This window comes from Embiotoca jacksoni, unplaced genomic scaffold (genome assembly GCF_022577435.1).
Source record: "Embiotoca jacksoni isolate LCO1_2020_lvr unplaced genomic scaffold, fEmbJac1.0.p SCAF_5, whole genome shotgun sequence".
Lineage (NCBI taxonomy): Eukaryota > Metazoa > Chordata > Actinopteri > Embiotocidae > Embiotoca > Embiotoca jacksoni.
Window position 1 is genome coordinate 18,020,535 of NW_027185403.1, and position 24,346 is coordinate 18,044,880.

The following is a 24,346-nucleotide window of genomic DNA, read 5'->3' on the forward strand; positions in this document are numbered from 1 at the left end:
TGAGAATGAATTGACTGTACTGGGGTTGTAACAGAAACAGAATTGTTTAAATACAATCTTTCTTTTCTTTCTTATGTTATGTAGAGACTCTAAGTATAAAAATGATCATTTGCTTATTTCTTTGGATTGCTAATGTTTTGTGTTTGCAGTTCAGGCATTGCTACTCATTTAAAGTGGACATACAGTTATAAAATCCCCATGGGTACATGTATTTACAGGAGACAGGGAGAAGATGTGTGTCTCGCATCATAAGGCTGTCCAAATGATCCAAACACAGTAAAAAAGTCAATATGGTCTTTAGAAGGTTTGACACAATCTCTCTGATACACACTGTTACCCCGAAATGAGAAAACATCCGGAACAACAATGTTCCCGTGACAACTGCCTTGTAGCCGTGCCGTCACAGAAAGAGAAAAACGAACAGCGGACCCCCACTCCGATTCACCTCACCTCACATTTTGAACTCCGTAATCTTTCCACTTGACACAGCTAAAAACCACAGACTGAATTCAATAGTGCACCGATATTATTGACAAAGGCTTTTCATGCAGCTCACAGCAGACTATCTGTCACACAGACTGTTGACCAGCATATTGATTTGTGAAAGGGAGAGAGAGGTGAATGACAGAGGGCAGAGAGGGATGAGAGGAGGCAGGCAGACAGGGAAAAGAGAGAGATTGCACAGTGCATGAATCTAAGAGAGAGAGGGAAAGAGGTAACTTGGCATAAAGCAGCCAAAGACAGTTCTCGTCTTCAGAGCTGCAAATCTTTTGACTGGTGAGGGGAGATAAATGGGAAAAAATTTCTGTTTAAACATCACTCTGAAGGAGCCCAGTAACAAAACAGAAAGACAGGAGAGGGAAGAAGAGCAATTGTGGAAAAAATGTGTTCCTTGATGTCATTTTGATGACATGCAGATAGAGATGGAGAAGAAAGGAGCTGGTAGAGGAGAGAGGAAAGCTGTGGAAAAGATTTCTGCATGCTGTCATGCAACAAAAACACTAAACTTGTATAATCATTGACCTGAGCCAACATATCTCTTTCTTTTCTCTCCCTCTGCCTTCTAGTCCCTCTGTTTCTCATCCTCCCCCCTTCTTTCTTCTTAAAATCAGACTCTCTGGAGAGGGACCAAGGTCTTTGTGAGCAAACAGAAAACAGCTGATAATCAGTGCAATTACTGTTTGTGTGTGTGTGTGTGTGTGTGTGTGTGTGTGTGTGTGTGTGTGTGTGTGTGTGTGTGTGTGTGTGTGTGTGTGTGTGTGTGTGTGTGTGTGTGTGTACCCAAGCAACATACCCGCAAAATCTCTTCAACGCAGCTGGAGTCATTTGGTAGGCTGACCTGGAGAAAACAAAGGAGACAGACAGAGAGGCTGACTTCACTATTTATAGCTGCATTACATTAAATGAAAAACAGAAAGAACAGAGTTTTAAAATACAAAAAAAACAAAACGTTAATCTACAATCATTACTGACTGACGACTCGCACGGCACATGATGCATATGTTTTCCAAAACTGTTAAAATCTCTGTTAAAAAGTTTTATGTTTTATGATGTGACAATGCTGTGGTTGAGGTCTGGTTAGGTTAAGGCACAAAAAACACTTGGTTAGGGTAGGGTTTGGGAACTATCATGATTTGGGTTCAAATGATCATTTGAAATATAGTGTGGTTTAAAGTTACTACTTCATTAAAGTTAGGCAATCCTCATCGTCATAGCAACTAAAACCACATTTTGTCCCAACTCATGGATAGAAAGGGGTCTTCTGCATCTATGTCTACTTTTGAATGAGTTCCAGCTGCCAAACTCATCCTAATATGCACATTTGTCACATTATATAGATGTCGTCTGATCTACGTCATTTTTCCAGGTCATATTTGTGGGGCTATCACGACGAAAGATGCTAATTGACTTTCCATTGGTATTGTTTCTGTCGTAACAGCTTGTAATATGTTAAATTACCTGCAACCGCCATGTAACGAGGTGTTAAGAGGTCTCAGTCATTGTATGTATTTCTGTGAGAATGGGTCAATCACGGAGGTATTTGTGCGTCGAAAAGTTATATTTATTTGTATTACTCATTGTATTTGAAGAGTTTATGATCTGAACTGAAACATAAAGGTTGGTTGAACGAAGGAAATACTAACATCAGTGAGCTGCACGCTGCATAAACAAACCCCCCTGTGTAAACTATTTTGGCTCATGCACCAGGTGAAGAGTTTTCATTCATTTCACGGAGAAGGCGCCATATTTGAGTCCGGTTCTCTTTCATACAACCCTGAGTAAACACCACAGACGACATGAAAGACTCAGTCACATGATTGACATCAGTCCTACTCTGCAGTATGTGCACTGATGCGTATCTGTGACTATTTTTAGGTTAGTGTTTGGTAAATTCTCCTGCCCAGAGGTGGATATTTGCTATTTAACTGTGTATTTGCACTACGACACCTCTGGATGCAACCAAGTTATTTCCAGTGATTATTATAGTCCAGCCCGATGCATCTGAAGCCCAACAGGCATGACCGGCGTGATGATGGTCGCTCCACCCGGTCAAAGCGTTCACTTAAACCTGTCTAATTACTGTTGCGATGTTGTAAACTTATATGAACACATTGAAAGTCAAAACATTTGTGCGCTGTTTGCCTGACGATGTAATGCAGTCAGAATCGTGATCCCCCTCCTCGTTATATCTTTGAGTGATTGATAAACACTGGTTTGTGCATGTGGACAGAGACATGTCGTAATGGAGGGGCATTTAGAAAGCTGAGATATTTCAGTTTTCAAATTTAAAAACAGCCATGACATGCCTGTGGTTTGGCCTGTTGTCGTGTTAACCACAGAGCCATTTCAGCGCCGCAATTCATGGGACTGCCGGGCATTTTAATTGAGGAGAAAGAAAGAGGCTGTTTGAGCTTAGACATATGCAACTACTCTGATTAACCAGTTCAGTGGCTGCACGCTGCTAATCTGTGTTAACATGTGCCATTGTCAATAACGTCTTCCTTTGTGAACATTAGTAATCTGTCGTGATTACTGAAGCAACATTACAGCAGATGCATGGGCTATCAATTCAGACAAGCAATTTAGAACGTCCGTAGAAGGTCGAATGTCAAACTACAAAAATCTCAACCGTGAAAAAATGTTTTTAAACACACACGGCCAGAAAATGAGGTTTGATGTAGCTGGAAGTCTTTGCTTTGTCAGTTCAGCCAAAGTACATATTGCTGCTCATTCTAAGTACAGAGTTGTTCTATTTATCCCAAACAAATCGTTACTGACACAGCTGGAAACACATGACTTTCCTCACTAAGACCTAGCAAGACACAAGAATAAATGTCCATTGCCAAATTGTCGCTTCCAAAAAGTAATTGAAAACAAAATAAAGCAATTCGCTGGGTCAGATCTTGGGTTGGATCAGTCCAACAAACAGGCTCATTAAGAAGAAAGAGACCGAGGACCAGCTCGAGAAAGGAAAAAACACTGAGACTTTTGGGACAAATTCACTGTAGAACTCATGTCTAACATATTATAGCAACATAACCTCGGTTACACACCATTACTAATAGCAGCAACATGAACAGAGGAGCAATTTAGTAACCATGATGGGGAGGATGACATCATATGCAGCCTTAAATCACAGACTGTTAAAACAACAAAAGGAATTCTAGCCAGTGTGTGGGTGTGTGTGTGTGTGCGTGTTTGAGTCAAAAGGGCTTGAAATCACCAACAAGACATCCATCTGTGTTTTCTAGACATGAACTGTTTTTCCACACGAGCGTGTTATTCTACATCAGCATATTAATTAGACAGTGAATCAACAGGAAACCAGACTGAGAGGATGAAGACGTGTCCTTCTCATCCAAAGGCCCGAGGGGACTTTCAGCCAAAACAATTCTTACAGACTTTTGCTCTGGGTTATGATGAAAGAACACAGACATGCCACATTTGTATCGTGATAATGAATCAACACCTGGGTATTTAGTTAATAAAAGAATAACATTATCGTTCCAGGCTGAACACATGAGGTTTGAGTTTAGCTGAGACAATTGACACCAGATATCATTTAAATCTACAGAGCAACACACATGAAGCATGTACATTGTAAAATCTGACAAGTTCATCTTACTTTAAAAAAGGAACTGATTGCCTTAAAAGAGGTGATATTATAACTATTAGTCTTTAAATTATGTTGACTTTTGATGTTTGTTGTATTGACAAAGGTTTGTGACGTTATCAATGTAAAAAGTGCAATTGAAGCGAAATTAACTTTTTAGTTGAAGACACATATATTAGTCTGAGCCCGGTTTTAGTAAAACTGTTCCATTGTTACTCCAAAAATATTACAATAGTAGTACAATAAAATGTACTATCAAGCACTGTTTATATTTCTTTCATGGTTATGTGTCACAAAACAGGAAAGAACTTCATAAGAAAGAGAAGATGATTGAAAGAAGGAAAAACATGATATGATGTGATAAAAATGACCTTTTTACGGTTCATGATCAGTGATGAAGGATTTGCTGTGATAGCACCTGGATTATACAGTTACATATTCCAGTGGTTTCAAATCCTGAAAATGATTAGGTCCCTTTTGCCTGAATTGTAAATTTCAAACAACTAAATAATTGTCAATTAGTTACTTACTTGACTACTCCTTAGATGTAATACTTTGTAATTCTATAAACTTCTCTGGGAACTATCATTTACACATTATTCATTGTACATTTTAAATTGCACAACATAAAACATAAATTATTAATTGTAAATTTGTATATTTAAGTGTATAGTTGTATATTTATACATTATATTCATACATTGTAAAGTCACAACAATACAATTACATTCATATAAAGCAATTCATTATAGTTGGGTCATAATCCTAAAAGACATTTATTTGACAGTATGCATTTTTGAAACCTACTACAAACTGTTTTTTTCATTATTATTTTTTTTTTATGCTTACTTGTGAGACAAGAATGTAGCATGAACCAAAGCTACATCCCACAGCATTTATAACCTAAAGGATACTTTGCAATGTTTCTTCCTACATTAGATGAGCTTTTAAAAATACATAAAACTAAATAAATATAGAATACATAAGGGGCAGCACACACACACAAGAAGTCAAGAAGTGTGTTTTTTCTAATATTTTCACTCTTCATATTTGATGGATGCAAACAAGAACATTCAAATATGATTTCTCTCTGGTATGAAACACAGCTGACAGACAAAAATGGAAACACTCATACAATTTCAGGCTCGCTTAGTCTGTTTTATTTTTGTCTCTATCCATCTGTCTCCATACCTCACTTCAACCATTCATGTTCATCACCGGTGTGATTTACTTCACTGGAGCATAATACTGACACCAGGGGTCTGTGTTTATTTCCTATGTGCAGTATGGACCTCTAAACCACATGACACACTGTGTGTATTATTATAAACATGCTGCTTAGTCATTTAAAAGAAGTCTATCCTGAGTGCAATGAAAGGAAACTGGCTTTAATGGCTTTTAATGGGCAGGTGACTCTTGCATGTAGGTGTGTGTGCGTGCGGGTGTGTGTCTGTGTGTGTGTTTTCCTAATTGATCTTACTGGAAGATCACGGTTAATGTCAAGGACTAAGAGATGGAGAGAACATAAAAGAGAAATGAAAGATGAGCGAGAGCTGCAGAGAGAGTCTGCAGGAGGAGAAAGGACAAAATTCAGAGAGAAAATAGATACCAAAGAAAAATGAGAGCGGGAGAGTGAGTGAGAGAGAGATTCGGGGGGAAAATATAGCAGAGGCAATTACTGAGGCAGAAATCCTTTCTCTCTGAAATAGCTGCTCAGATAGATAGATGTCCACACACACACACACACACACACACACACACACACACACACACACACACACACACACACACACACACACACACACACACACACACACACACACGTGTGCGCACGCACTCCAAGCCCAAGGCAGGCATTCAGTCACAGAGATACACATGGATACACCAGAACACACATGCTTACTGTATATCCACAGTCACATTTAGATTCACACAACTACTTCAGCTAACAGATGTTTTTATTATTGAAGAGTCTGATTATTATTTCCTTAACCCTCCTGTTGTCCTCGGGTCAAAATGACCCGCAGCTGTGTTCAACCAAGTTCTATTTTATTTCTATATTTTTATATTTTTTGGGATCATTGGCCATCATTCTTTAAAGAAACCCTCACAGCCTCCTTGTCACCAATGATCCCAAAAAATATGAAAATAAAATAGAACTTGGTTGAACACAGCTGCGGGTCATTTTGACCAGAGGACAACAGGAGGGTTAATTAAAATTGATTAATATTTTGTCCAATAAAAGACAGAAATGAATAAAAAAAAAAAATCCTGGAGACGATGAGGTGATGATTAAAATTGTTGGTTTTCTCTCACCAACAGTACAAAACCTGAAAAAAATTATAGTGCACTTAGTAAACAGCAATTTAGGAACTGAAATAAGAACACTTCAATATAACCGAAACAAACCCACCAGCCTACATTTATGAGACGAAAAATACAGCTGCAGCGGTGGATGGATCAAACATGTTGTTTTGTTTGTAACCATAGCAAGCGAAGAATTTTGTCTTCTGTCAACTAGCGCTTGTTCACTGGTGTCACAAAGGGCTCCGGAAGAAAGAACTGATAATGAGCATCATTCGCTCAAACTGCAACTCAACCTCATCTAATGTATAATGAACAGTGTTGTGTATGTAGAACCAATGGTGGTGGTGGTGGTGTGTGTGTGTGTGTGTGTGTGTGTGTGTGTGTGTGTGTGTGTGTGTGTGTGTGTGTGTTGGGGGTTACTGTGTTGTTGCTATGTTACATTATGCTTTAATGAGAAACTGACAAAATACATGGAGTAGATGAAGAAGGAGCAGAGTTTTACACACAACATCACCTTTTCACTTTCTGATATATAAAGAAGAAAATTCCTACACTCTTGTGAGGCATATGTGTTTCCATGGTTACCAAATAATCCTGGATTCTTTTTCCGCCTTAAATTATCCCTTGTATTATCCCTGATAGAAATGCTTTCTTAACATTTGGCGTAACCAGCAGATTTATTAGTAGTTTATATTTTAAATTGATGTGAAAATCACATCTATAATCAAAACAATCATTTTGTTGGTTCATTTTGCTTTTGAAGATTATTAACCAATGCAAACAGGCAAAACACATCTCAGTTCATCTGAACAGCGCCAAAGAAGGTTTGGTTTAAATAAGCAGCAACAACTACATCTTGAAGTTGAAGCTATGCAGTCTCTTCAGGAAAACATGATCTTGCAATCACAATAATTAATGCAAATTCTGGAAATCTCACTTTACACTTTGTAAAATACACATAATTTTTCCACAAAGAAAGTCATATTAGAAATGTATGTTTGGAACAACTGCTCATTAACTCCTTTTAATTGCTATTCTCTTAACCGTAACTATGGGTTGTCCTTCGGTTAATTGGATGAATTGTAGCAGAGATTCCATTTTTTTTGTTAAGAAATAGTTGGTTTATTTTATTCATGGTTTCAAATCTTACTGCACTTTATTTTCAATTTTGGTGTTATGTAAAATGCATCCGATGGTCCTTTCTCATTCGCTAAAATACTAATCATTCTGTAGGCGTTTCCTATGAACTCCAATCCAGTTTCAAGTGTCATTCTCTTGCTCCACCCTGCTGCCCATATTTGGATGGTTCTGGCTCCTGCTGGAAAAGATGACATTGACCATATAGCCAATCACAAGACTTCAGTTGGGCTCCAATGCAAACCAATGGGTGACGTCATCACTTGATGTGCATCTATATAGACTGTGGACAGCCCGACAGATGAGTGGTTCACGCATACCCCATGGTATGCAACATGTCAGTCCTTTGCTTTGTTTCTCCAAATGCCCTGTCTATACACTACTCTATCAGAATAAAGTCAAAAATTCCAGAAATAATCTTTAAAAAAAACGGTGCACAGAGATATCTTTGACTTGCGTTAAATTTCCCTTTACATGAGGCTCCGCACTCAGACATAATATACAATATATCTGAAGTAGCCATGAGTGCGCTAGGGTTTCAAATGAACATAAACAATGAGACAACAGCATGTCTACACAGAGTTAGTCTTAACTTGCACTGTAATCAGAAACATTAGGCATCAATAGCCTGTAAATACAGAGAGTTGAATACAGTGATAATTGACAGTATCTTAAAATAAAACTTGCTCCAAATATAACATGAATTAAGGCTTGACACTCCATTCAGTCTGCTGAATGGGTTCTTATTACATTAATTTGTTCCATTAGCGAGCAGCCAGTTTACACTCCACCAGCAGTCACCTATAAAATTACATAACAAACACATTTAATGTGATTCCACTCAAATGATTTCCTTTTATATGCCTGTGTCTTTTCACTTTTTAAATCCACCCATGTCTCGTTTCCTTTGTACTGGAATTAAAAATCATTAACAAGTAATTACAGCAATGTGGTTAAGACTGAAGAAACGGGCTTCCCTTTCTCTGTATGTGTGGATAGATGAATGACTCAGTGCATGCATGTGGGATGACAAAATATGAATTAATAAAAACACAGTCTATTCCTATTTACAATCACATAGAGAGTCACTTTTAATTTGGAGATTGGCAGAAACAGAAGATGAAAGAGAGAAAAGAGGAGAAGATAATGAGCAAAGAAAAAGAAAGGAGTCAAACAGAATGAAATCTCGAGCCTGATGAATGTAAACACATTCTCCTGCACTGTCCTCTGAGAGCTATTAACACATACTTTTTTTCAACTATTTTCTCAGGATATTTTCTCAGAAAGATGAGCAAAAGGTTTACTTTGCTGGCTATATTGCACAAACTTCATCCTTTAACTCGGCTCTCTGAGACCAAAATATGCCACAGAGAAAAACTGTTGCTTTGCTGTCATAAAAAATGCCAAAGTCAAATAATAACTGCCAATCATCCAGTCAGCACGATTGAAGTTTTGAGTCGTATACAGTTCAGACTGTGGTCCAACAGGGTTTGGAAAATCTTCAAGGATTTTTTTTGTCCACGGGCTTCTTGTTTATTCGGTTTCATCTACTCCTTTTATCATCCATATTTCAGCTGTTTACAGAGCTGGAGTGACCGCCATCACTGGGATTACCAGCATGCTAGATAGATCACAAGCAGTGCCCTCAGAGGAGACTCTGTGTGTGTGTGTGTGTGTGTGTGTGTGTGTGTCTGTGTGTGTGTGTGTGTGTGTGTGTGTGTGTGTGTGTGTGTGTGTGTGTGTGTGTGTGTGTGTGTTATTTCAGCGGTTGTGTGGGAGTGATTCACTGATATGTGTGCATGTTTATGTATGAGTCAGTGTGCCTCATAACCTAAAGACTGTTGAGTACATAAAAGTAGGTCTATCACCTCACGTACCCTCTTAATACATTTTCATTGACTTTACCTTGACTTGATTTTTTTTGGCTTGTGTTATGTTTTTTAGATGTTTTATAGGGCACTTAATGCATATTTTATTTGTAACAATAATATATCCCTGTTTCTGAAGGGTTTTACTTTGTCACAGTATTATAGCCAGTACTGCCTAAAGTCAAGCTGTCACCCTCCTTGAAGCTAAGACGGCGGAAGCACGGAAGTGTATTTAGCCACATCTTAGTGACATTAGAATTGCAGGGAACATTCGAAGCATACAGAAGGACAACCAGCAAAAGGATTTTGCTGAAAAAGAGATTTGAGGAGTTTCTGTGAGCTTTTTTCTTCATTTTAATTGCTACTATTTAAATCCATTGCAACCAATATAAATTCAAGCTGTTGCTGTTTCATCCACTTTTCAAGTCAGCAAGAGGTGATATAGTAATAAACAAAAAAAAAATACAAATAAATTGGACAAAGTTTTGCTTAAATTGTCCAAAAATACATATATTTTACTATAAGAATGAGAGATAGTTTTAAAAGTTCAACATGTATGATTTTTTTAGTATAAATCATTCAAAAACGAATTAAAATTATCCACAGAATGTGAAGAAATAGCAGTGTTGACATTAAGTCAAAGATGTGTATGTATTGTGTTGCATGGATGTTCCCATTGTTATCTCCGGGTGTCAGAACAATCAATCTGAAACGGTGATCCACATTTCATATCTTCTGCTGCTCATTTCATTCTCAGGCTGGAGCTACAGGTTGTTGATCATTGTTAAATAAATCATGTTGATTAATTTCTCATGAACACTTTCTCGTCTTCACCCTCCTTCCTACGCCGACTCTGGTGGCCTTTAAATGAACTGGTCATACATGAGTGTACTCTTCATGACGAGGCGAGACAAAATGTGACATTGACATGGTATCCACTAGTCGACTGACAGGTGACTAAAATGCCCATCCATCACTCTGCTTTCCTTCCTCTGATGTTGTCCGTGACACTAACTGCCCTCGGCCACAGAGTTTCCCAGTGAGGTTACATTAAACTACTGTACGCATACACACACATGCACCAGGTTTTCGTCTTCCACTCTATACGTGTCTCTCGTTTCTGTTCATTTGTTTGTTTTACATTTTGTTTGCTCACTCTCTACCCTCATCCCCTTTATTCTCTTCCCTCTCTTTCTCCATCTCCTCCTTCTCCCCCCACCAAGCTGTGGAGAGGCTGATAAGGAGTTGATTTACCATCCAATTAAATGTCGTCATTGAAACATTGCTTCAAATAAGCTTGTCGTTTTCACCCTGCGCTAATTGGCCTTCCACTAGCATGTGCATGTGTTGGGCTGTGTGCGAGTGCTTGTGTGTGGTGTGTGCATTTTGTCTTATTGTGGGTATGTAATGCTTTACTTAAGACCAGCAGATTCAGACTGGATGCTCCTCACTTGAAAAGAGGGTCACTTTAAGTTCAAACTAAGTAGTACGAGTGGATCTTTTTGTCTCTTCTGCTTCTATTTTTTTTTCTCAAACACTGAACCATACGACTGAGCCAACTAATTACTAAAACATTCTCAAAGCTCTGTTGATGAATATTTTTCATATTGACACAGAATCAAATATCTACGTGTAATTAGGAAAAGATCACTTGTAGTCACAAAACCCTCTGCTCCTCGGGGACTAAATCGCTCCGTGTAGCTTTTAGCTTTTTTTGTTCATTAGTTTTGTTTTAGAACACATTTATTATTGATTTAGTCATGCCTCTCACAAACCTTGTTTCTAGCAGTTGGCTGCAGTTTTCAGCCATAAGCCACCATTAGCTGCCTGCTCAACACAAAACAGCAGTAATACAAGTTAGGTGGTGAAGAATATCTAGTTAACAGCTAAGAAGCTATCTGACATGAAAATAAGAGTCAACAATGAACTTATATTTCTAAAACATTACTTTAAATGAATCGGCCAAACATTGCCAAGAAAATGATGGCATGGCAGTGCTGCTTGTTCCGCGGTTCTTCTGTCTCAAAAGCCAAAAGCTTGTTAATGCAGCTTAACCAGTATCTAACAAACATACCTTGTAAGAGTCCACCTTCCTCCTTTTTCTCTCTAACACACACCCACAAAGAAGGGTGTTTTATAGAATTTTAATAAATCCATGGGAAAGTGCTCTCAAAACTCATTTATCAAACATTTAACACTGAGTTAGCCATTAAAGGGGGCAAGAGAGGCAGAGAGGAGGATAGATTGAAGAAGAGGAGCTATGATCAATGCCAGTGGACCATATAATTGCACCAGGAGTGGGTTAGCTGAAAACATTAGCCTTGTTTTCTGATGGATCACATCCTGGAGCCGGCTAGCCAAGCTAAACGCTTCAATCTGTATTAGTACAAGCAAGAGTCATCCATCTAAAGGAGTTGTGCTGCTGGAATTAGCTCAAGTTTTCTGCAGTTGATGAGCTGATTGTTAAAATGCTATGATTCCATTTTAGAGAAATGAGTAACAGATGGTTGGTCTATCTCTCAAAGACTTTAGTCTGCCTTTGCATTTCATTACTTCATAAGGAGAAGCCACTATTTTCAGTAAATCAAAATCTCTCCTTGACTCCAAGTTTGCAATTGTCAAATTTAATCCATTGCATTCTCAAAGGATATTTTCCTCTCCTGGTTAGATTCCACATGTCAATTTACAGAGAAAGTACTTTTTTTTTTTTTTTTTTTTTTTTTTTTTGCCACTATCTGTCTATATATAAGCGTGTACGATCACATGTGAAAAGAGCTGCAGCAAATCAGCTCCTCAGCAGCAACAATCACTGGCACTGACCTTCCATGGAGTCATTTCTTTCACCTACTGCACAATCAGACGTGCCAAGAAGAGATTTTCCAGCTCACTTTTACCCCATTACAGCATCTTTTCTATAGCTCTTCTCTGAAAGCTACTTCAGATGTGTGACAAGAGTAACCATCCCCAGGTTTCCCCCCCTCCTGCTGTTAAGGGGGATATTTCACGGTGTCACTACACAACTGGCTGCTCGGGGAGCCAAAATGTTCTTCAAAACGTATTGTGCTTTATTGTTACACATGAATCGTCTGTGTTCTGGATCTGCATTTATTGGATTCATTTTGAAGTGCATGCTAAAAGGCTGTGCACTCCCACACAGGTGTTTTTAATTATTCTCACTGATTACACGTCTGCAAACTGAAGACTGCCATTATTTCACCAAACTTCACAACAAGAATGATAAATCATGACCTGAATAAGATGCAACAAAATTAAGAGGACAGTGACAAAGATGTTCATCAAGGACAATCGTACATGCCCACACAGACCCGAGAATCAATGATACATTGAAAAAATACTAAGTGGCTGAAGCCAACGAACCAATTTTTGAAACCTGGACGATATCTATTAAATATTTAATAGTACCAGTATTTAAATATTTGTTTGCTCGGTAGTTAGCTTACCTTTTGCAATTTTGTGGCTAAAACAGTGTCTGTAACACAACCTAAAACGTCTTGCTCAATTAGACAACTCGATTAATTAGAAAACGTACCGTCTTTTGTCACTTGCCAGAAAAACTGTCAGAAAATTTGCCAGAAATCCTTTTTTGTAAATTCAACTTTATTTGTTTGTATTGAAATGTTTCAAAAATGCATGTTTTATTAAAAGTAAATACTTCCACCCATCACTGAAACCTATTTATTTTGGCTGCTTTAGTCTAAAAAAATTATCAAGGAAGAAGGCATGCTAGGACATGCTAATTAGTTTGCTATATATTGTGTGGGTGTAATGTTTGGGGGGAGGGGAAAGGTATGAAAGATATGAAGATGAACTGAATGTTTAACCTCTCACACTGACGAAGCTGCTCTCCAGCAGCCGCCCAGACAGATAGACAGTGATGAAGTCATGGGATAAACAAATTAGCATTTCCCAGCATGTCGTCTTCCTTTGTAATTTTTGAAAACAAAGCAACCAACTTGAATAAGTGATAGAAAACAGTTTTGGAAAATTTGAATGAGGACAAAAAAACATGATAAATTAAGCTATGACTCAAAATCTGCACACGATGTGAAGGTGGTATATTCTCAATCCTTACATTCATGAGTGATTAGAGACTATTTAAATATCATTTGAGAAAGGTATGAGTCCTTTCACTGTATAAAGATAAGCTAATTTAGAAAAAACTGTATCATAATAAGCATTTAATTAAGTTTAATAGAGGTTGCTCCTCTGTTAAGATCACAGTGCATCGTAACCAACATGAGGAAACAGTACTGTCATCCTCTGTGTTGGACTCTTAATAAGTTCAATACTGGTGTTGGATTGTTTTCAATATCATTAAGTAATTCATTATCTTATTTTTTTAAACATCGGCGTTACCGTCAATACTGGCAATATTTGGACACTTGTAGCTCCAAGACTGCAGTTTCAGTCATTTATATTAAATTTCACTTTCTCTTTAGGGCTCTTTTTCTTGAATAGCTTAGCCAAAAAACTTCCGACAGCGTCATTCAGTTTTGTACCCAGTAGGCTGGTGTGTTGTTGGGTAAACTAAAGCAAATAATTCAGCCTAATTTTTTATGATATTATTGGTAAACTCTGTAATCCAATGCTATAAAAGTGCCAGTGCAAATTCTGGAAAATGTAATTAAATAAGATAAATAATATGCTTGATCTACTTCTGCTGCAGCAGCACTGTGGAGTTACTGCTGTGGATGACATCTATATTATACGACAAGGGGAGGGAGATCCACTACTGTGATTAATTGCGAATAGAACACCTCCTACATAAACCTCCACACACTCCATCTCTTTCTCTCTCTGCCTCGTACGCACACATTCAGTGGCAAAGAACCCCTCTTTTATAAATATACACATACAGCTGTATTAATGGAAAGAAAAGGGCTTTATATAGCCACACACTCACCTCTGTTTTAATTAGTGGAAAGAGGAAATACTCACACACATTTTGCTGCTGCAGTCTAGCGGGGACAAGAGAGTGATTGACAGGTGTGTGCGTGTGTTGAGGCAAAATTCAATTCAAGCTGCGTATATTTGATTTGTTCTGTTGGCAGAAAGTGTGTGAGTGTGCGTGTGTGCTCGCTGTGTGTGTGGTCTGCCTGTGTGGGGTTCTCAGCATGATGTCTGCGTACTAACTAAATAAGTGCCTCTTGAGAGGGGGGGACGGCAGGGTGGGAGGTGGAAGGATCCTCGGCAGTACAATAGGGCATCAATTGTGTGTGTCTGCGTGTGTGTTCCTCTTCACATTTGTACGTTATCCATATACACAAATTTATAATTCCCAGAGGAATGAATCCAAAAAAACATGGCTTCATTTCAACTAAATCTTTCCTGTTACTTTGAAGGGACATTTTGCTAGATTGCACACACTTCTGATAAAAATAAATGAAATTTGGATGTATTGGATGTGTTGTGTTTGCCTGTAGGGAAAACATAACAGCACGGTAGATCTGGGGCTCCACTTCAAAATAGACAACCAAAACATTATCAAGATAGTATTTTACTACCAAGTGCAACTTTCACCACCAATATCACTGTACGTTTGGTCTCCTAAGATATAGTGTGTCTTGATCTTCAATAGAGAACAAAGGCGAAGAAGTTTGTTTAAACCGGGACATATCGAGTGTCTTCTGAACCCAGCAAAGCAGTAAAAGACCAACAAACTGTTTCTCTGATGCCCTTTTTAAAAACAGACTAATTAACATGAGGCTAACAAGCAAGCAGATAACAATTGGCCAGTAACTAAGAAGTCAGTTTGCCAACATTCAAAAGTACGGAGTGCGGGAGTGGCCATCAAAAGAAAAAAAGATTAAATCATATGTACAAATTACTAAATCATAGATAACATTTTGTGTGCACAAGAGGGATTAATACATAGAGACAGCAGTTGATATTACCAACGATATAATCCACAAGCTTTTAATATCATCGTTATTGCCTTTTACTAACAATAAAGTCTATTATCTGATTTTGTTTGGTAACAAACTGCTATTTATGAACATAACACAACAGAAGTGCTCCACCCTGCTCCATGCACATAGTAATACCTTTCTTGAGTAATCCAAGTTACGTCACTTGTTCATAATCAGCAGCATTGCTACTCGCTGGATTTGGATCCTTTTGACTTCTTTCTGTCCCCCAAAAATGTAGTCATTTTTATTCACTCTAATCCTCCTTCCCTGTCTCTCTCTCGACTGGTAGAAGTACCATAAAGTGTCTTAAAGGATAAGGTACATCTGCACAGTTACCCAGCAGAGACATCTCAGCAGCGTCCCCGATGCCAGTGTTGGCCCTCTGCTTGCACGCTGACAACCACACAGCTCTAAAAATGAGGTGAAACCTATGTGACTCCACAGGTAAGCTGAGCGTGTTTACACTGCAGCCAAAAGCACTGCAGCAGTGTTTTACACCGGTGGTGGTGCAGACACACTCGTAGGATGACAAGTTAGCGCGTCTGTGACACACAAACACAGAATACACACTGTTGTCGATTAAAGGCCTGAACTCGTATTTTTAATTAGTGGAAAATATTACCTCAAAGATTGACACATGAATCTATATCTGAATATCTCTCATACAAATATGATTCATGAACTGTCTTCTGTGTGTTCCAAACATGTTGTTTAGTATGTTAGACAATGCACGATTACTCAACAGAACAAACAATAAATAAAACACTTAAAACACTTCTTCCTTGTACCTCAGCTCTTCTTCTGGTCTCTCATCAGGCTGGTCCTGTTATTCTATATATTCCTCTCTGCCCCTCCACTTTCCTTTCTTTTTCCTCTCCTCCTCTTCCTCCCTTCTTGCACTCCTCCGTTTCCTCTTGCCTCTCTATGCAGTTTAAGTCTAAATCAGGGGATTTGGGGGTGTTAAGAGCTGAGGTGTAAAACACCGGCTGGCTCTCTGTAAGCTCCTAAGAGGAGAAAATAATCCAACACAAAGTCTTTTTCTCAACAGCAGCTCTCCTCCCCCCTAATCACCCCATTAGCTTCCTCCTCTCCTCTCCTCTCCTCTCCTCTCCTCTCCTCTCCTCTCCTCTCCTCTCCTCTCCTCTCCTCCTCGACTCTTGTTGACAGCCTGCCATGTTTTTTTGACTGACCTTCTAAATCTCTGTTTCTTCTAATATGAATGTCCATTTAAATAATCAGTGATGTAGCTGGCTGCACAGACAATAACAATGATGGGATGTTTGCTCTGATTGCAGGATGCCTTTTGTTCAATCAACCAATCATGCTTCGTGCTTATTGATACTAAGCATTTCCATAAATCTCAGACTTTGGGCAGAATGTGGTGCACTCTGAGTCTCACTACCAGACTCCTGTAATATCAAGAAACGATACACAAAACTGAAAAATGCAAAACAAACGTCAGAGAGAGGAAGACGGAGCCATTTAATCGTCTATCTTCCATGTAATCTTTCTGATGCATTCTGCCGTTCAGTCTCCCCAAGAATTAAATAATAAACTGTTGCACACGGGGAGAGAACAGAAAATGTTTCCTCTCACTTTCCTCCCCAGTCATATCTCTCCTCCCCTCTCTCTGTCTCTGCTGCTCTCTCGCCCATCTCTCTCATCTTCCTCCTCTCACTTCCATCCTTCTCCCTCTCTCTCTTTTTTATATTCATAGGATTTTAAAATGTCTGTAATGGCCCTGGTAGATCAAAACACTCCTTCTCCCACTGTGTGTGTGTGTGCACACGCGTGTGTGTGTGTGTGTGTGTGTGTGTGTGTGTGTGTGTGTGTGTGTGTGTGTGTGTGTGATTTGCATATCGTGGCTATGCTCTGATTGGCAAACTGGCAACGCAGAGCCCAGCGGGGCATTTTTTATTAAAAGGGCCTACTACACACAGACACACAAACACACACACCAGCACATACACAAAGTTAGGAACAGCCACTGGCCTGTATCAGAACCTAATGAATAACACTAAAGAGCTAGCAGTAGGGGTTCACCATGTATTGTTCTGTAATGCCAAGAGCAATGAAGATTTTTATTACCATGTTTTTATGGACACCAGACATAAGCCGTTATAAAATAGTCCGATATCGTATTAGTCCGTTTTTTTTATTGTCCAAAAGAAAGTTACCTTGTAATTTATTATATTTTACTATTCAAGATGTTTATGTATTCAATGTTTTATTTTTGCATTAAAACAGAGCGGCATGTCATTCAGTCACATATCAGTAATGTTGGAACAACATAAAAGAACATTTAAATAGAAAATAATATGGTTTCTTGAGGAATTTCAGTTGTATATTACCAAACACTAAGTTCTGTAATATATTATATGAGGTAGCCTACAGCCTCATAAGATCATGCTACATGGACTACCACTGGGAGAATATGAAACAGGAAGGTTTTAAAGGCGACTCTGCAATCCCCTTTATTTGGCACCATATGAGCACATAAAAGAATAAATGTAGTTCCAGAACCGGCAGCTCCAGCAAGATCAGAAGAAATAATATAGTGAGATATAATGAACAAAAAGTACTGGGAATAAATGACTAGAAAATGTGGATTTACATTTTTTCAAAGCCTGACTGTTTATCATGGCTGGGAGACATATGAGACAATCTTCTCTGGTGACAATCTTCTCTGGTTGCAATCAAATATACAGGATCACTGCTGCACTTGGAGTCTCAGCCCTCAACCAACATAATCTGCAGTGGAAAGTGCAATTTGGAGGTACTTGTACTTTACTGCTATATTCTTATTATTTGGTTTTGCTCCAAATAAAATCCATATATGTGAGAAAAAAGCATATGTAAGCAGTGTTAATGGGTTATTTGGGAGCTTTAAAGTCAACACTGCCATATTATGACCTTATAAAGTGTTTTATTGCCACTGTGTTGGCAAGCAGTCCCATAATTACACATTTAGCAGACTTGGAGCAACAATCATTTGGAGATGTGTTTCTGCAAATCTGATGAATATAGTTTTACATTACTTTTCGCTCTGGTTTGGTCTCTACCAACTGCTGAGGAAAACATTGAGCACTTTAGCTGCTAAAAAATCCACAATGTCCACGTGCTAGTCGGTGACTAGTTTGGTGCGAGACCCGCACTGTTCTGTGGGTTTAACTAAGCTTTTTCACTGAGAGTTGGAAACAGTAACATGATGGATGTTAATCAAGTAAACTGAAAGACACTAAAATGCTTTATACAAAGCAAATTCACATCTTTGGAATAATCTCTCTCTGACTTCAAATCAACTCTTCTTGCTTGAACATGTGAGACCATCACATTCACTCTGAAGCAGAGTGAAAGTAACTCTTCTCTTGAAGTTGATTTTTAACACTTTTCAGTTGAACCTGAACTCTTTGGGAGTTAAAACTTGACTCCCATGAAGAGTAAAATGTACTTTAACCTTGAGTTGTTTGAATGTGAACTCTTTCACAGTGTCAACAGTCAACACTTAAAGTGTATATTGTTTGACATTCATGGAGTTAAAATTTCATCACACTATAAAGGTTTTAGGTAAGACTGACAACAAGACAACCATATATTTGTCAGAAATTAATATTTAACAATTATATGCAGTGAAACATTTAATGCTGCATAAAAACTTTGTGCAACAAATTGCAATCTGACCAATGTACTCATGCCACTGTGATTGGTATAAATGTTACGTTCCTACTTTGTACACTTATGGTTTTGAATGATAGCCCCATTTTATTTATCATTATGTCTTCATTGAAATATGCAATAAACAGCATGTTTTAACAAAACATTTTAATTTCTGCACATCATTTGAAGATTTTTTTTTTATTTTTTTTGCTTTACTCTCAAAAGTTACACAGAAATAACGGAGGCATGCTGGGAAATGCTAATACAGCAACACAGCTGTGCAGTCAACACCGGGAGTCGTGCTGAATCATGTTCCTCAACACTCAGCGAATGAACACCAGAATATTACCCACCAAAGAGTCTCCCTGAACACAAGCTGGAGTCTAACTTAGAAAATAAACTCCCAAAACCAAACTCTTTGTTTAACTCCAGGATATTTCACTCCAGAAATGTGCTGTGTAGAACTGCAGAGCCATGTGATATGTGCATGAGGGTTTATAAGTGACCCCCTTTCACACTATACAAATTTATGTAATCCACTGTAAACATAAAAATCTGGAATTTTGCAGCTTTAAAATGACACCTCATCCAAAAATCTGGCACAGTGTTGTTTGATCCAGCGAGAATATTAGCTTCAGGATTGACATTTTTCATACAAAACATCCAATGATCCTCTTTAAGGCGGGATTATTAAATGAACCAAACATGCTACTGCCCCCGATCCACAGACCCCAAGGGGCCCCAAAACCCTACACCTTCACTGCATGTCAATTTAAGTAGTGAAATTAATTGCAGATTTGTTGAGGAATTTGCATTATTAAAGTCTATTATCAATGAAGCAGCATTATGACCTCATTTAGTTCTCTTGTAGCGAAGTTTTTAGGAGCTTTATTACTGGTGCATATTCCTCAATACAGTTGTGTTCAATCAATCTATTCAAACACAAGTAACTACTTCTACTGATTGCACTGGACTTAATGGGAACTGGGAGGTAACAGGATACATGCATTAATACATTTTTGCCTCAGCAACCCCCAACAGGTTAATCCATATCATTTTATAAAATATGATCCACTGTTATAGATCAAAATAATCAACAGTATACAAAACTGTAAAAATACTGTATATATGTTTAAGTCAATACAAATGTATTTATCTGACATAAAGAAATAATCCTGCAATGGGAGGCATTCGCATCACAGGTACTTCTGATATTTTTTATTACACTTTGCTGCTAATAAATAACATTTTGAACACTGAGCTTTTCTTTTCTTATAACTGAATATGTTGACACAGTGATTTTGCCACTTTCACTTAAAGGGTTTTAATATCTCCTCCACTGCTGCGCATAATTATTTCATTAAAATGTCACAGACTTGAGCTTTAAACTATGAATTTAAGTCTTGACTGTGTGAACCCATGACATCCGCTACATGCTACCGCTGGCACACTAAGCCTCCTGAATCACTCCAGCAGACGAGGTGGAGGCTGCTGTGAGAGTGCAGGGATTGACTGCTGTGACCCCCCGGTCAACAACCACCGAGAGCCTGTGTGTGCCAAGTGCTCTGCCCTGCCATGATTTGAACCCCCGACCTTGGATTCACCAGCCGTACGTGGACAGACATTTTTGAATTAAAGCAGCCATTTTTTTCCCAACCAGCCTCTTGAAAAATGTCTAATTCAAATGGCGTGAACGGGGGATTTACTTAGGAGCGAGATGACGGGACTCTGAGGGGCCATAATACACACTATCAGCCTCCTCTAGTGACAGCAGAGATCAATGCTGATCATTGCAGCTAATCCAGTCAGCAGAGCTATAATATTAATCCTCAGGGTAAACAGTTCATCAGAAATCATATTCTGTCTGTTATAAACAGTATCTCGAAATAACTACTTACTCCGTGGCAACCACTATCAGAAAGCATTGTGTGTGTGTGTGTGTGTGTGTGTGTGTGTGTGTGTGTGTGTGTGTGTGTGTGTGTGTGTGTGTGTGTGTGTGTGTGTGTGTGTGTGTGTTTGTGTGTGTGTGTGTGTGTGTGCTCTTTTAGAAAAAAAAAAAAAAAGCAATCAATGAAATGTAACAAATAATGTATCAATGCACTTTTGACTTTGTCAGTAATGTTTTAACTGTTGCTACTGCTTGTATATCGTCATTTAACATGACACCACACCAGCTGCTACAGTATCTTCTAACAGACCTGAAGATGATTAGCTGTTAAAATAATACCACAGAGTCTGGCCAAGGCTGCGGCCTTCTCTCCCCTGCGATCTCTCTTAACCACGGGGCAGCTATTGCTGTGATGACACCCTGGCAGCGCCAGGCTGATGGGAGACCTCTCCTACACTATTTGTCTTTAAGTATATTTCTCCCCGAGCACCCTCCTCTCTGTCTTACTGCAGCCACTCAAGGGTAGTTTGAATCATGCAACTGTGTTTCTGGCTTCTAGAAGATGATTTTATGATCGTTTTATTATCAGCATTAAAGCTAAATCATTTCATCTCCCTCTCTGCAAAGGCAATTAGTCAGCTTTATGAAAATCAAATAAATTAAAGCATTAAAAAGCTTTCACTGAGTCCCACAGAAGCTTTAAACTCACATGACTGATACAGTTTCACAACTTTCCAGAGGATACGCAAATGTGGTGCCTAAAAATATATAGTCGGTGCTGACAGTGAAAGGTGGTGTCATGTGTGTGTGTATATATTGGTGTATGTCTCGGTCATGAGTTGACAGGCAGCCTGAGGGAAAGAGGGGCCTGATGGGTATTATGCAAATGAAGCCAGCTGTTTGCTGCATTGGCAAGTCCTCATAAGTCTCTTCTAGTTCTGCGGGAAGTGAAAAAAATATTTCATCCCCGTTTCCCTCGTCGCCACTTTCTCTTTTCTCTTCTTTATTTCCTCAGAGAAGGTATTTCTATATACTGTAATTTCATATATACCCTCCTCGCCACATTTTACCATGATTCCCTCGCGTCTGCCCGACTATCCATCTGCACTGTTACAATAATGAATGTACAAACAGGGAAAACTTCCTCAAGCATTTGTTGACTTCTGCATTCACAAAGTAAATCGTTGTGAAGCTCAGGAATCATAGCCCGCTGAAAAACAAACTAACACACACTTTTCCATGCTCACTTCTCATATTCATTTAAATGCAGGAAATATTGGCACCTTCCACTTAAAAAAGAAAAGTACAATTTTCTATGAAATAAAATTTTAATCTACTCTTCTCTCCTCCATACTTAACAGACACCTTGCTTTTGATCTTGAATGTAACATATCATTTTGAATTATACATCAAATAAATGTCACGGATTGATATATTTGGACCCTTAATCTGATAAACAGCTTTTTGAGGCAACCACAAGTCAACCCAGTGCTTTTCGTGGCTCTTAATGAGACGTCTCAGCTGGTCGTTTGACTCTTCTTAAACAAAGTGCTCCAGTTCTCTCATGTTTGATGGGTGTGAGACGGTTTTGTAGCCTTTACATTGAGCAAGGTTGGCAATTACGTTCCTCCTTATCTCCTCAGAGAACTAAAGTACCTCATCATTGATACAATGTGAGGGCAATAACTGGGCCTACTGGATTAAAAGTACACTTAAATTCTGTCCCACCAGAGCTCACTTACTCTGCAGGGTTTGGGGTAAGTTCTGAAAAAGACCATAGATAACTGCAACAAGTCTGCACCTCTCATTGTTTTATTTTAAACCGGCAGACACAGAGTAATATTAAAATAATATGATTTTATTATTTTGAGATATATGTTCACTGGGCTGATGTAGTGCCCATTCACTTATTTTTAACTGTGTTTTGATCTCCACCATCTCCTGCAAGAAATAATTTGGTTGCTGCACTGTGTTCACCAGATAATCCCTGACACTCTGTTGTTTGGTCCTGGAAGGGTGTATTGTGTGCTCACTGAAAACAGCTGCCAGGAGATGAACACTGAGAGACTAAGAACCTATAGTTGTGCAGCTTTGAAATCTCCTTTCACTTTAGAAAGGGGACTAAGTGCTGTTCAGACTGGGAGGAAGTTCGCTACATGTAAACTACCTTGCCTGCGAGCTCAATGTCGCCACAAATAACAACTTCAGACCATAGCAGAAGGATTTTAGAGTGATGACTCCACAAGCATTTGCCAATAAATCAGCACAGCTGCTGCTGAATTGCACTGGCTTATCTTCCTCAAAGATGCTTAATGTAGCAAATTAATATGCAAATTGGCACATGACATCATCTGGCATCTTCCAGGAACACTTAAATTGGCTTTCCCTCAAGCATCAGTAACAGACACACCAACTTCACAAGTTTAACCTGCCAGAACTAAACTTAGGCAACATAGGTGATCAAACATTTACACATTTCTTTAGTATATCTTATTTATTTTCAATATGATTAAATGTTGAAAAAGATTTAGTATTTGATATTTAGAAATTCCAGCACAATTGGGAATAAAAAAGCTAACATTTAGGATATCCATCTAGCATGCTGCTGTTTTTTATTTATTTATATCAAATTAAACGTTACATCACAGAATACACTATCTTGCTTGCTTGTTGTAGTTTCACACCATAAGTGAAACAGCCATCATCCTATCATCCTGTCCACCTTCCCTACATAATCTGTTTAGCAGTACATTCTAGGATTTTTGCTGAAAAGAAAGCAGCTCCTTCTGAAACATAAAGAACTTTGACAGACTGTAGTTTAGAGGCAGAGACAAGGATGTCTTAGAGAGAGAGTCAATTTAACCAGCTTCTTCAGGCTGACATCAATTTTTATAAATGTATATTCCCGCGTTCCTTTTATCAAGTGAATGTGTTACATAAAGGCAGGATCTTTTTATCCAAAAAGGCATAACAGAATGCTTTCTCTGAGAGCACAATTGATTTGGTTGTTAGCCTCACAGTGATTACTGACTGGAGGTCTTAGTATACCCTGCTTCTTATTTACCGCTACATTAGTGATGAGGCGCTGTGTGCACCTCTACACATGCCTGACGGAAAAACCACAGCAGGCCTTCAAATCAGTGTGAAATTACATCAGCCTTATACTTTGAACTCCATGTAAATGAAACTTGTCACAGTACTGTTGGAAATGTCAACTGTCACCTCCATGTTTACCTTCTTGCAGCCTTGCTCGCAGGGCCTCACAAATATACATTTATATCCACTTGACTCGAATGTTGTTTACCTGAATGAGAATCCAGTGGAGACTGTCAGCAGCTGAATGTCACTAAAAAAAAGCAGTGACAGCTTGACCTCCTGTTTCCGTGAAGCATAAATGTTTCAAGTCTTTGGCTGTTTCCTCTTTGAGGAGAAAAGCTGAGTCTCT

At 38.6% G+C, this 24,346-nt stretch overlaps 1 protein-coding gene across 1 annotated transcript in view; it reads right to left on the minus strand.

Moving 5' to 3' along the window:
* The window catches only part of aff2 (AF4/FMR2 family, member 2), a 149,691-nt gene that overhangs the window by 72,353 nt on the left and 52,992 nt on the right, over positions 1–24,346 (minus strand). Inside the window, exon 5 of the mRNA XM_069170446.1 lies at positions 1,295–1,339. Coding sequence (XP_069026547.1) covers positions 1,295–1,339 — 45 coding nt within the window. The remainder of the gene's footprint in view (positions 1–1,294; positions 1,340–24,346) is intronic.